Source organism: Agelaius phoeniceus, chromosome 9 (assembly GCF_051311805.1).
Source record: "Agelaius phoeniceus isolate bAgePho1 chromosome 9, bAgePho1.hap1, whole genome shotgun sequence".
NCBI classification, from domain to species: Eukaryota; Metazoa; Chordata; class Aves; order Passeriformes; family Icteridae; genus Agelaius; species Agelaius phoeniceus.
Window position 1 is genome coordinate 18566222 of NC_135273.1, and position 14536 is coordinate 18580757.

At 41.3% G+C, this 14536-nt stretch overlaps 1 protein-coding gene across 5 annotated transcripts in view; it reads left to right on the forward strand.

Annotated features, from left to right (window-relative positions):
- The window catches only part of MARCHF8 (membrane associated ring-CH-type finger 8), an 88356-nt gene that overhangs the window by 10456 nt on the left and 63364 nt on the right, over window positions 1–14536 (forward strand). For 3 of the 5 annotated variants that reach the window (XM_077183126.1, XM_054637320.2, XM_077183128.1), the window contains exon 2: window positions 11145–11323. In XM_077183126.1, coding sequence (XP_077039241.1) covers window positions 11228–11323 — 96 coding nt within the window. In that variant the 5' untranslated portion in view covers window positions 11145–11227. Of the gene's footprint in view, window positions 1–8606; window positions 8677–11144; window positions 11324–14536 lie in introns of all 5 variants that reach the window. The other 2 variants (XM_077183125.1, XM_077183127.1) reach the window with 1 other exon arrangement.

Here is a 14536-nt window from a genome sequence, read left to right on the forward strand (position 1 = left end):
TGTCTTGACTTTGTAACATCTGCTGCAATGGGAACAGGAGGTAGTTTTCTTTTTTTCAATTGGAAAGAAAAAACAAACTTGCATTTGCCATTTAAAATGATTAATGGAGAAATACGTAGTTATCTCTCCATTAACCTAACTCTATAGATGTTCAAATTATTTGTCTGTAGTTATTTTTCATCTGCTCTTTGGGAGAGCAAATGTCCCTGAATATTATCGTAATTGTAGCTATTTAGAGAAGGAAACCAAAAAGTCAGCTGTTATGGGTCCTGGAAAACATGGAGCAGAGTAGGGTGGAGTGGTGTGGGTTTTCCTCTCTGCAGTGAAGGATGTTGTTGATGTGAAATTCAACAGGTTTGATGCTTGCCTTTTTCTCCAGCAGTAGATTTTCCATGAGGACTAATGATATTTTAGCTTGATGAATAAATAAATTTTTTCTTCTAGCTTTCACTTTCAACAGATACCTGATCAAAACTACTGTTTCTTTCAGGTTTTATCTTCATGAGGTTTCAGGTTTTACAGTAGTGCTCGTATGCACCAGAGTTGCCCTGGCCTTGTTTAGCACACTTGACTCATCTCACCAACTCCTGTTTAAACTAATTTAAAGCGAAGACCATGTGCTTGGGGAAAAGGCAGAAGCCACTTCTAAATGTGATTGGGTTGAAGAATGTGACATATCAATTAGCATGAGTGATGTGGCCATGCTCCTGAATTTTATTTCCCTTTTTGGAGAACTTCTTATAGCAGCTTCTTTTACTGCTTGTAGGTATGCAGCAGCATCCCAGTATCCATTCCATTGTATTGCTCCAGTTATCACCAGGTTCCTTCAAAACCACCTTTTGTCCCACAGAATTTTGCTGTCTGCTGGGTTGGGCCTCCCCTCTCCCTTACTAGACACTTGGAGATGGCTTTGAAACACATGCTGGAGTAAAAACTGGTAATCATTTAGGAGTGGGTCAGAAGGGCACTGCAAGTCAGCCTGTTCTCCAGAGCAAGGAACCTGTGCAGACCTGTGCAGTTCTAAGTGTTTCTCATTAGTAAGCACCATTTTCCTGTACCTGGGTACTTCGCTCTGTTTCAGTAGCTTTCTGCAGCTGACTGTGTTTGGCTGGCAATGAGCAGCTAGTGGATGATAGCTGGACTTTACTGCTGTAATTCTGGCAGTAGAAAGCTGTGATGGATTTCCTTTAATAGGATTCTATACAGGTCTTGCAAGTGCATAGAAATGGATTGGTGGAGTTTTGTGCTGTTGTTCTAAATTTCTCATAAAGTCTCTAAACATTGAAATGCTTTTAGAAATGAAGGGCCTAATATTGGGTGGGACAGAAAGGGTCAACACTTGATTGTTGAATTGAGAACAGGGACAACGGGTGAGGATGCAACTGCTGGACACTGTTTCCTTGTCTGTGCAAGAAGGCAGTGATTAAAAGAATCCACAGTCACGTATTTATCTCATGATTGCATCCAGTGGCTATTTTAGGTACAGTGGGGATGAATGGCTCTTTACAGAGTGTGGTAAGAATGCCTTGTCTGTGGGTTTCAGTAATGCCAGTCCCTTTCTCGGGTGGCACAGAGCACTGTTGTGGGGGAAGGATGGTCAGAAGCAGCACACACGTGCCAGCAGGCTGGCGTGCAATAACACCCTGCTGAAGGGAAGCTGTCGGTGTCAGCTCTGGCACTGGGAGCTGGCCTGTGACTGTTTGTCAGCCATCTGGAAACAGTTGTCTGGCCTTTCAACTACACCAGGGGCACTTAAAATATGATAGACACATGCAGACTTTTTAACCACCCAGCAAATCCCATGATAAGGTTGCAGCTGGAAGAGGCTGTCTTGTTCTGGCACTGGAAGGGATTTAGTTCAGTTCACAGACCTGGGCTCTGTCTGTGGGCTTTGTACAGCCTTACTTTTTAATGATCATGCTATGACACGGAGGTTCTTAAACTATGGGCATAGTTTTCATGTTGAAGTCTATGAAAAATACCATGTTTGTCTGCCGAGCAACTTTCTCAAATCAAGATCTGGCAATTTTTGGTGACAATGCAGGTGTGAAACTGAGAGACTGACTCAGATGTGTAGTGCTGTTATTGCTTGTCTTACTGTAGCGCTTCAGTCTGTGCTCTTAGTTGTGCCAGGTACATTGCCATGGTAAGGAACACTACCACCCCACAAAAGCTCTCTGTGTGGCTGGAACAGCCGGGAAATGGGAAGTGGAAGTACTGTTATCCTTCCATTGCACAGAAGTGGCTAAACCAAAGTCCAATGATTTTCCTTCTTGAACCATAGCCAGTGAGCACACCTCTGTGTTTGTGATACTTGAAATAAAGGTGGGCAGCAGTGTCAGTGAGGTGTGGACTCTACTCCCCCAGCACGTTGTTCTGCCTGGAGGAAAGTTTGCGTGCAGGTCCCAGTATCGGTCCTTCCCACATTGCCTTTTGCACGGGGGATTCCTGGATGTAGCAAATGTACAGAGAAGGTATCAGAATGGAAAAAGATAGAAATAGAAAGCCTTTAAGGAAACATACTATGCCTGAGTATATTCCTCAATAAAAAGTTCTCACTGAAGTCTGTTATACCTTAATGACTCATGGTATTTCCCTGTATTTAACATGTATTTAGAATTTTTAAATCTGGGGGATTGCAAATGGCTTCTGGTAGTGAGTTTGGCATCAGAAATCAAGTTACTTTAAAATGTTACAATTTATGGTTGAAATCAAACTTACCTGTGCCACGCAAGTTAGCAGAAGAATCAGGTCCAAGATGTTTGGTACGTTGCTCTTTTTACTCTGCATTTGAACTTCTGCAGACTCTGGTTTTAGGCTCTCCAGTTGCTTTGAGCAAGTCCTAAAGAATGTGGTTTATAGGTGTTTCTTCCAAGTTTAAAGGCTTGTCATAGTGATCCAGAAATCTAGATTTTATTAAAACTTCCACAGCAAAAACATGTTTTAACTTAAACCTATAAATGGAGTTACCTGACATTTAACTCATAAATCATTCAAAAGAAATGCATTCTTATGTGCATGGCTTTGGAAATTTCTTACTCACCCAAAGACAAAGAAAGAATGATGTCACATTTCTTCAAAACACAGAATCATATAATCAATAGTACATTCTTTTTACTCTGCCTTAAGAGGAGTGTTTTGCCTGGTAGCAGTTAAACAATACTGAAGAATGTTGATTAGGTGCCTGTTGTTTGTAAATGGCTTTTACAACTGTTCCTCTCTGATGTAAAGGAAAATAAGTGATGTAGCACAGAATTTTCCTAAAAATGCATCGTTGTTATCTCTGTACGATATAGAATGTGAGCAATGTCCTCACTGAACAATGGTGAAATTGTTCTGTTTCATCACTGTCTTGCATTGTAAATATTTATACTGGTTTAGAGACTCAGGCTTTTGTTGTCTTCAATGCAAGTGTATGCATTTTTTAATAACCTTTAATAATTTTGAAGATAAAAATAGAGAGCAATTTTTTTACTTGGATTTCAGAACTGATTTAGAGTTTTATGAGCACCAAAAGGATTATAATAGAGAATGGGAAAGGATCATAAATTATCCATAGGTGTTACATTGTATCATGTGGACTTGTATACTAGACTAGAAATTTACATGCAAGTAACTGATGCAAATTCCCCTCTCTGGTCTATATATGTATTAGTATGTCTCTTCTTCCATTGGATTATAATCTTCGTTACATTTTCTTTTTAAAAATATCAATTGTCATATGGAGCGCTTTGCCAAATCCCAATGATCATGTGGGCTTTTTCCCAATAGATTTGGAGTTATTCTGGAGGTCTGGGGTGTTTCCTTGTCCCTGATGTCCCTTGCTGTCTTTCTGAGGCATGTCATAGTTTTGTGGGTTTTGGTGTTTGCGCATGAGTGAGGGGAGTGGTTTTGTATTCAGTAGCTGTACTGTGGACCCTTCTGTGCTGATTGCAGGATGATCTGCAGTTGCAGTCAACCAGCTGCAGCAGTCTCGGTGAGCCAGTCCCAAACCTGTGCTCAAATTGGAATCCGTGTAGGTTACTGCTGTGCGTTACTTTTGGACATGCTGTGAAGAGGGAAAGACAGCTCTTCTCAGAAACTGTAGGAATGAGTATAATACTGTGGCATGTTCTTCTCTGAGTATTGTAGCAAAGCAAGTCTTCACCCATATCTTTTAGAAAAAATTTAAGTTGTGTGATGAAGACATCCTAATTTTTGATCTGCAGGGTGGCTTCAGTGCCAAATTGGAGGGAAGAATGCCTCTTCTGGAGAGGGGCATTAGTTTCTCAGGAATCCAGTCTCTACTCGTGCTGGGAGTTGATGGGATCATGACTAAAAGTGATAAGGCAAGCCCCAAACAGGCTGTGGTGTAACGTCCTGCTTACAGCAAAGCTGTAAAGACTCACAGTTTGCTCCGAGTAGGATTCATGTGCTAGACTTGCTCTGTTCAGAAGCAAGATGTCTTTAATGTGAAGGGGTGATGAGGAGAAATGGTGATTATTGAGGCAAGAGAGTGAATGGCACCTCCTTATGCAAATAGATTTGGGAACTCAGTGGAGCAAGTAAAGGAATTTGCTGGCTGAGAAAACAGGAGCCCTGGCTGTTAGTTCTCCCTGGCCTCCATCATTAGGACTTTCCAATGTAAAGAATCAAACTCTTGCTTTACTTCTTTTTCTTTTTCCTTGTTGTAGTTTGAGACTGTCCCAGGGATTATTGCTGATGCTATTATGGTCTGTTTCATAAAAAAATATACAAAGGGAGTTTCTTAAAAATGTCTGTGAACCAGCAAACTGCTGATGCTAAGGAAGTTTTGCACCTGTAGCAGGAGCTTACTGCCCCAGGTGTGTGTGAAGCACCTGGTGCTTTGTTTTTTTCCACAGGACATCAGGATTGATCAGTGATGCTTCTGATGCAGGTAAATTGCTATTAGTAACAGGAGCAGACAAAAGTAATTCTTTGTTTCTCAGGGGACTGTAGTGACTATTGTAACAGAGGGAAGTGACATTTGTTTTCCTGAATGCTAACCAAGCTAGTTCATAATTGCATTGATCAGCTGATTTAATTTGAAGGGAACAGTTTTTAAGGAACTTGTTTTTCAGAGTCCAGATGCTGCTCAGCTTCCATTGAAATCATAGGAAGGCGTTGCTAAGAGTTTTGGGACCGTTATTTACCGAGACTGTAGTTTAACTGCTTGCTTGTCTAGTTGTATTATATTCATAAAAATAACTGTATTCTTATTTGGAGAGGAGTTGGCCAGAGCTGGCAGATAGCTCTGTTTCTCTGTGGGTTATGTGTAGTCTGCACCTGTATATTGAGAAACTTTCAAAGGGAAGATGGGGAACTTGCAGAAGAAACTCTTGTCCCCTTTCTAAGTCTTTCTTTTGATTTCAACTACTCAATAACATGATTAAAAAACATATTTGAACTTAATGAAGCTGATTAGCTGGGGGGCACTAGCTGGTGGAGGAAAGGAGGAACTGAGATAATAAAGGGAGAAATTACAGCTAAGCTGGTAAACAGTGCAAGATGCATGGGCAGACTCAGAGCTGTAAATAGCAATAATCCAGAATTATATCTGCCTGGTCTGAATACCAGGACTCTTTTCAGGGTTAGTACAACATTAGAAGTGAAATGTGAAAGGTACTGCAGGAAAGGAAGTGTTAGTTCCTCTTCCTTAAGCTCTGTTGATTAGATTTGTTTGTCAAGTTAACAAATGCATGTGAAGTGCATGAGGCTTGATAACATCTCTTAAATACTGCTGTTAACAAAGTACTGATTAAGCTACAGTAAACTAAACTGAAACGCAGATGCAGGATCCTCTTTTTGAAAATGCACATCTGTCATCTCTAGAAGAGCATTACGTAACATACATTAGTAGGGGAAGAGTCCGAACAAGCTCAGAATGAAATAAATAAAAGCTTCAAACTGGAGCCAACCCAAGCTGATAGGATTGAAATATTTGCAGATATGGAAAATGTAGTGTACAGAAAGTAGACATAAGCTATATCCATCTGAAATGTCAAAGTAGCTAGGAAAAGTTAAGATGCACACAGGAATATACTAAAATCACTGGGTGAGGGCTTTTGTTACCCTCAGAGCAATGACAAAAAACACAAAACCAAAGGAGTTTTTTTAATGGAGCTTTGAGTTTTCACGTCAAGACCTCCAGCAAAAAAAAGATTCCAAATCTGCATTAAAAGATTGTTTGAAGTCTTATTATGAGCAAGTAAGCCAGCTGATGAAGATGTTACACCATCTAGCAGCAAATTTCCTCGGGGCGTTTCCATTCCTTCCTGGGTTGGTCAGGCTTTGTGCTGCATAGAGGGGAAGTTTCAGAAGACCAGATTGCATGGCCACAATCCACAAAGTCTCAGAGCAGAATTTTCAGCCTGCATCTGGAAGGTGCCCTGCAGTTCTACAGATTGATTTAACCCCTGGCAGGATTGTCACAGCAGTGGATAGTACTTCAGTGTCTGTATTATGTGGACATCAGTGATCTGTTGCTTTATTTTTAACCCGTCCACCCTGCTACAGATTGTCAGAGCACTGACATAGGTGATGCTGCTCACAGTCACTGCTGTAGGCTAGGACAGTTGAAAAGAAGTTAAGAAACCTTGGGGCAGATCAGAACAACTCCCAGGTGAAATTCTTTCCAATTCCCTTCTGTTAGTGACTATCATCTTCCCTTTGCCACAGGTTCCAGGGCATATCTTTCATGCATATAAAGACATATTATTTTAATCTAGAATACCTATTGTACTTTAAACAGGAAAGCAACTGACCTATGTGGCTGGTGTATTTTTTCCCCTTCTGAGTAACACAAAGTATCTGTACACACTTAATGCATCCTTGGGATGCATTTCTTTTGGTAAGGCCTGTGTACATCTGCAGCCAGTGCCACTACAGCTCCAGAGCTTCTTTTGAAGTTGTCCAGCATACCCTGTGTAGCAGGGGAATATGGTGGACTCTGAAGTATAAATGACCTAAGAGAATCTGCTGTTCACATAGCATGTTTACAGACTCTGGTACGTACCAAACCAGAGACAGGAAATCATTATTTGTGCTTATTTGCCCCTTTTCAGCTGTGAATCTTTGGCAAAGAGTAGTTTAGCCTTTATTTTGGAACATGTAATGGGCAGAGGGCTGCATTAGGGGGCAGGTGAGGAAGGACTTCCATCTGCATTCTTCCAATGGCACTTGACACCCTAACAATCCAGCAAGATCATTTGGTTCATCTCACGTTCTTGCTGTCACTTGGGAAGCTGAGGTCTTGACAGGGTGGATGATTAAAGCAGGAATTCCAAGTGGTTTCCAGCTACTTCTGTTATACTGAGCTTTCTTGTTGTTGTTGTCCTTTCTCATTGTTGAGGGATATATCTGGTGCAGGTAGTTCAGTTGCAGACTGAGCTCTGGGTGGGAGCCCGAGACGAGAGGCCATGAATTGCCAACCTCTTGGACATCAAAGGGCATGAAGATGAATGGTGCCAGTGAGGTGGGTGAATGGACACTGGGAGACACAGCAGGAGCAGGGGACTCAGGACAAAGAGTGAAATTTGTGTGCAGGTAGACTGTGATGGGATAAAAGCCCAGAGGCATCCTTTGTTGGGGGTACTCCTTGGAGGCACCAGCTCAGGCTGCTGTGTTACTGCCCTGTGAATAAATGGTTTTGTGGAACAAGACACCTGAGATGCTGCCATGGGAAACCTGGGGACAAACCAGTAAGCAAACCTGGTCAGACTGTGTGAATGGGGTGTGCAGGGAGTCAAGCAGGGGTCTCATGGGAGCCTCCTGCTTTGAAGGGGCTTCAGTCCCAGCAGTGAAAGTCTCTGGTGTTGGGAGTGCAACTGCCAGAGTCACGTGAATGGTCAGACTGGAAGGTTTCCTTAACACCAAGTACTTCCTGCTCCTAACCCAGAACTAATTTTCTGCTTCTGTCAGATGTACTGTTCAAGGGAATGCCCCAGCCACCAGGCCCAAGTCATGTGCATGCTTTTCCTTCCTTTTTTACTTCTCAGCTACCTTGAGAGACTCTGTCCTGTGTTCTCTGAATCTGGCTGATTTTGCTGCAGCTTTGTGGTTCTAGCAACATTATGAGGACCTGGGTGGTGTGGTTCCAGGTATCTGCAGGCATTTTTAGTTAGTGTTTTGCCTATCCTGCAGAAAGCAAAACTGGACTACCTGAGTGGGTGAAATCTTAGCTCCACTGAGCTAAGATCATCTGGGGGCTCTGCAGCCAGGATTTTGACCTCTTTTGTCTTTTGAAATGGCATTTGTTTCTGAAGACTCTCGGCAATGGCAGTATGGCTAGAATCCATCTTTTAGGAACCACTGTGGCTATAGATAAGAGTAACAACTGAGCTTCAAGCTGTCCTCTGTCTTGGCATGCCCATGTGCCCCAGCCAGCTTTGCAGGAAGTTATGAACCAAATAAAACACAGTGAAGGAGGAAGCTGAGCCCCTACCTGGCACCTCCTGGGCAAGTGTACTCTGCTGTTGGATGGAGATGCTGTAGTAATGAGTTCTCATTTTGTGTGAGGTATGGCCTAAACATCTAACTGGAATCCTGAACAAAAGGGACTATCTAGGGGCAGTCTCATTGCCTTAGCACTTCTTCCTTTTTGGCAGGCCCCCAATTTGATGTGCTTCAAGTTTGGATCCTACTTTGCAGGTGCCCAACTCCTCACCTTTGAATCAGGTAGGACGTGGAATAAATTTAGCTGTGAGATATCCTGTGGAACTTGTCATAACTCGCTTTGAGTGGCACTGCTTTTCTGGCACACTTGTCTGTTTGTACTCGGTACTGCAGATGGTCCGTTCATTCACGTAACTTTATCCTTTAATTAGCACTGTGGACTTAAAGTGCTTTGGGTTGATACAGACAGAATCTGAGTTGTGTGCATTATTAGGGACCCAGCAGATTGGGGATGCGACAGGGTGGCATCTGGGTTTAGTTTACAGCTTTCTCTAAGCCACCCTTGAACAAAGGCAGGCTTTATTAGAGCGTCTGCCAGGCTTCTTTACCAGAGGAGAGCTGTTTCACATCATCTTTGAATACACAGTTGGATTATATCTGCTGTTTGAGCTCTTTCAAAGAATTCTAACACATGCTGTCCTTGAAATACCTGCAAAAAAACTGGTTTGACTTGTTTGCCATCATCAGAGTGGGTTAACTGTGTTTTCCAATAATTTTCCGTGTTCTCTTTATAGTCATAACTTGTCCTTGCCTGCAAGCCCAGAACCCTTTTCGAGGGGAGACACAGAGCAGAACTCCTTCACTTTTGCTCCATTACATGTTACCTGGCATATTTTCATTGAAGCTTAATCTTCTCTGGATTTCCTTTCTCTGTGTTTTCTTGGGAAAATACCTTCCCTTCCCGCCTTGTTTATTGTGGTTTGATAATCCCATCTCAGTCTATGTTTATATTTCCTCTGGCTTGGCTCTTCTAGTCGATGTAACTAAGCAGGTGTGGGGAGGATCTGAGGAGGTTCTGTGTTTCCTCTTTGTACTGGGATTCAATAATGCTGGTAAATCTCATGTTTCCATTTGTCCTCCAGTAAGGAAGTGTCCTTGTTGCCAGTTTATGCACACTGATATATTTTACTTTTAAAGTAAGTGATGCCTGAAAGTTACGGAGGCGTTGCCTTTAAAGCTCTCATGCGTGCTCTATGATGCTGTCTTGGCCTCTCTGGGAGTAACACAAATCCTGCCCACGTGTCAGTAAAGCTCTTGAACTTGGCTGAGCACTCAAACGGGCAAACAGCATCAGGCAGCAGATGGAGTGTGTGATTGGGATGCAGCAGGCCTTGCTTACATTTTTGGTTTTGTTCATCATTTTCTCTACACCCTTTGATAATTCTTTCCCCCTCAGTGAAAAGAGGATAGTGAACTGTCATTCTCCATATAAAGTGCCTTGGAACTTAATTTTTTTTCCCCTATTGTTTAATCAAAATCAGTCAAACAGTTGATCCTGTTTTGATTTTACACAACTGCAGTATTCCTGTGGAGTCTAGTGGAAATAAGCCAAGCTTTTTAGGTTTTTGATTCCATGAAATATGCTGAATGGTCTGGTTCTATCTTCAGAACTTCCAATTAAATGTTAAATAAAAAATGTGTACAATATAAATTAAGGGTATGCACTAAGTGCTAAGATATACTATTTCCAAATTATTAAACAACATAATACATAGGGCATTTATCTAGTCTCTGTTTTTTGCTTTTTCAGATTCAGAACCAGACAAACAAAAAGTTGGTATGTTATGGAAACAGAAGAACAGTGCATCGTTCAGTTGCCCTGTTTAATATAGTCCCTGCTGTGTTAATTCCTTTCTAATCTGTTCTTCAAACACAATTGATTGTGTCTCATTTATGGCAAATTACATTCCAAATAAACACTCCATGATATTACATGTTTCAAAAAGCTTTTTATTAATTTTAACTTCACTAATCTAATAAAAGGTATGGTTCATTATGCCTGCCTTTCAGATTAGCATTGCCAATTTTGGCTAATTTATGTCTATCACTATCCTTCCTACGTGTAATGCTTCCCTGTTACATTAGTAGAAGGATAAAGTGTGTGTAGTCCTTCCAGTGAATTCACAATCCCTAGTGAGGGATTTTGTTTATATTAATCTCTACTAGTCTTAGGAAAGGAACAGCTCATGTGATACATCTTTCAACTGGTACAGGTTTATATGAATGACAAGAACCAAATGCAGGCTATTGTCTGTTTTTAGCCAAAGCTGCAGCATTCAGGTGTTTTTAGGATGACTCCTGAGGCAATTCCACCCAGTATGGGGGGTTGGCAGTTTAGGAAACTTACCTGTGTGAGCTTTGTTCCTTGCACCTCCGGGTAGCATGCTCAGTTTGGATAGCTGCTCTTCCTCCCTCCCCTGTCCAAGCAAACTCAGCATGATCCCTGCCCCTCTAGCTCTGCTCTTAGAATGCATTCAGAACTGGTTGAGAATTTGTTCATTTTGCGTTAATTGTGCTCTGACCTGTCTAGTTAAAATTCTTTAAAATTTCTGTGTCTCTTCTCACCCAGCAAGGGCACCAGAATCCAGAGAAAATAAGACATGTCTTGGTCCAGTGGATGGCATAGCTTTGGTTTAGAAATGACTACATTTCAAGCTACTTTAACATCATCTAATATTTTTATTTTTTAGTTGCAAGGCCTTACAATGGCACAGAATGAGCACTGCGTTCAAGCCTCCTTCCTGTAAATGATAGGACCAAACAAGGCGGTGTGATGAACATGCCACTGCATCAAATCTCTGTCATTCCAGCTCAGGATGTTACCTCTTCCAGAGTCTCCAGGAGCAAGACCAAAGAAAAGGAGGAACAGGTACTGTCAGATGTGCTTGATTTTCACTGGAAGTTATCTAAGTATAAAATGATAGGGGCTACCAAATCCGACCTGATTCTGTTCCAAAGCCCTAACTCCATTACTGCTGCTTTTAGTAAGGACAAACACTACCAAATTATCTTCTTATTTTTGTGTTTGCTATTTTAAAGCAGCTGTCTGCAAAATTCTAGAGATTGTTGTTGAGTAACTTCTGCAAAATGCAAGCTACAGCCATCTATTTTGCATAAGAATTCAAGGCAGATAGAGATTTGGATAATTGCTCTAATACCATTATTGTAGAAGCTGTTACAGGTGTATTTAAAGAAAAATTATATGGAATGTGAACTCATATATGTTGAGTTGTGAACTCAACATATATGGAATGTGAACTCATATGTGTTGTGAACTCATATATGTTGTGAACTCATTATATGGAATGTGAACTCATATATGCATCCTGTTTTTCTTTGCTCTTGGTAGCATGTAGTAGCTGTGCTGTATTTCAAAGTGACTAGAATATCACAAGGAGGGCTGTATGCACCCATATGTATACATACTGTACTGGTTTATGCAATATGATTTGGATTCTTAATTTGGGAGTATGTGTGTGAGTGGAATCAATCTGAGGTCTTGCTGTGGTGCTAATGCAAAAATATCTGTAGTATCTACTGATTATAAGTCCAGTAAAATCCAATCAATACTCTACTTAACAGTTTGTAATAGCATGTGAAGAAGACTAGACCATGTCTAATCTTCACATGTCAACCTTATTTATCTGGACTGTGTCTGACGCAGCCCAAAAACCTTAATGTGCATTGTGCTTTAGTGTACACTGTGCGGCATTGATCTTATATTATCTGTCAGTTCCACAGAAACATCTTTGTGGTTTTGTAGCTTTAACATAGAATGACATCAGGAGAACATTCACATTATGGTACAGCTGCAGCACTTGCTTTGTGGACTGCTCAGCAGTGGTTAACTCTGAGGAGACCTGTAGTGGTGTTGATTACAGATAGGGTGTAGCTTATCTATAAGGGACCAGAAAGGCACTGTCATGTTACAGTAAGGGATTCACCAACACTAACTTTGAGTAGGGTAAAAGAGTAATTTCTGATGTGTTGTGATAATTTGCCCTGATGACCCATCTCACCTGATAGCTGTCTAGATTGCACCTTTCAAAGTCACCAGGAGAAATAAACTGTCCTAATATTGGCTGGTTTGATTATTTTCCTTAGTAACATCTTAATGGATTCTAGCCCTTCAGATTCTTAAACCAGATTCTTAATTAGGCTGGCACACTGCTACCTTTGGTTGCTAGAACTAGGCAAGAAGTTACTATCACAGAGAAGATGCTCTCAATCCATCAAGTGCCTTGTCTCAGGAGTCTGCTGGGATCTGTCCCTTCCCACCTGTCACACAGAGTTACTGTCTGGGCAGCTCCCTGGGTAAGAGGGCTCTGCTGTTTCCTCCCTTTGGTGCTCTCCCATATAGTTACTGTAAGTGCTGAGAGTGAAACAGCTCCTTTGTCAAATACAGGGCAGTGCTGTGAATTTACTACTCTGCTTTGGGGCAGTGGAGATTAGGAGGCAGATCAGAACAACTTGGGCCTCTAACCATGCAGTGGGCTCAAGTGAGAGTCTCAACTCCTCTTCTAAACATGTTTTTAGTTTCCAACACATTGACTTCGGTGTTAACAAATATCCCTTGTGTTTCCTTCATGATAACTAGTTGAAATGTTGGTTATTGTTCCCCTTGCTGGGTTGCTGTTATATTTTTAAGCCTTGGCACATTAGACGCAGAACAGAATACTTGTTTAAATATGTGCAGTGTTGAAGAGGAAGTGGGACCATGCAAGCAATAGATTAGGCTAACTTGGAAACACTTTGTTTCCCAAGTCTTGTCCTTCCTGTCCCCATCAGCATATTCATTCATCTCCAGGTGTCCTGCATTCTGCCAAAACTACAGCTGGAACAGCTCTGGGTGAGCTGTCAGCTGTACTGACACTGTGGCTGCTCCTGTGCACATGAGCCTGGCTCTTATACTCCCTTCCTCACTGCTGCTTCTGGTGTTAACCTTTAATGCTGGATCTTACAATGAGCTGGAGGGCAATCAATTTGTTAATGTGCTGACTTTGACCAATCCAGTTAAACTTTTATATTGCATCAGTTAGGGTGTTCAAGGATACTTTATAGTCAGAGTCCCTGTTAACTCTTGGATGCAGTCAAGACCCACTGGGCAAGTCTGAGTTTTGCTCATATGTAAAGAATATAGTAAAGGGGAGATGGGATGCAAGAGAAAAAGAATTTCAAGATCATCCTTGCCATATTTTAAATCAGTTTTTTGTTTCAAAATACCTGTTTTCTGTTGAGATAGCAACTCCAAGATAAAGGGCAGCAATGCAGCTGAACATGATCCTGTATTGGGCAAATCTGCTGAGCAGTTGCAGGTACTTGTTGTGCCCTAGGTAACATCTACTGTACAAGAGATTGATACTAGGTAGAACTGAGAAAGAAGGTGTTCCAGAACAAAGTCAGTGTAACTTCAGTACTTTCATATTTCCGTTCCATAAGTTCCCATTAGACAATACAGGTCACAGTTATTTCCTTATGTTGTAGTTGGCCTAGATACAGTTCTTATGTCTGCAAAAACATACAATAGTTTTTGAGAAAAACCTGCAGCATTTCACAATTTGAGCCAAGTACCATGATTTTCTTACCTTGCCTTTATTATGTAATAAGTATAGTAAATTCCTTACTTTTTTCTTTGCAGGAACAGGAAGCTACTCAAACAAATGTGTACACTGTGGTCTTAAAATATTTTGAGTTGTACAAAGCCACTCAACAATCTGAAGAAAATCGAACCACAGTCAAAACCAATAGTACTGTTTCACAGATAAATATGTAGGTTTGCTTTGTAGGACCAGGCTTCTTAGACCAAGTGCATTTCCAGGTGTGCACTTCGTAGATTGACAGACTCAGGTACATATCTCCCCTGTTTATTAACAAGCTGTGGCTAAAGCCAAGGTGAATAAAGGTAGAGTGTCATCTAGCACATGAAATTTTTGTCTTGCTTTCATTTTTGCTATTTCAAGCCAGACCTTTGTTGGTACCTACATCGTGCATTGTAAGAAGTCCTTTGGAGGAAAGGCTCAAGAAGCACAGCAGCAGAAAATGAAGGTGCCAAGAGAGAGAGCTTCCACCAGTCTCTGAAAAA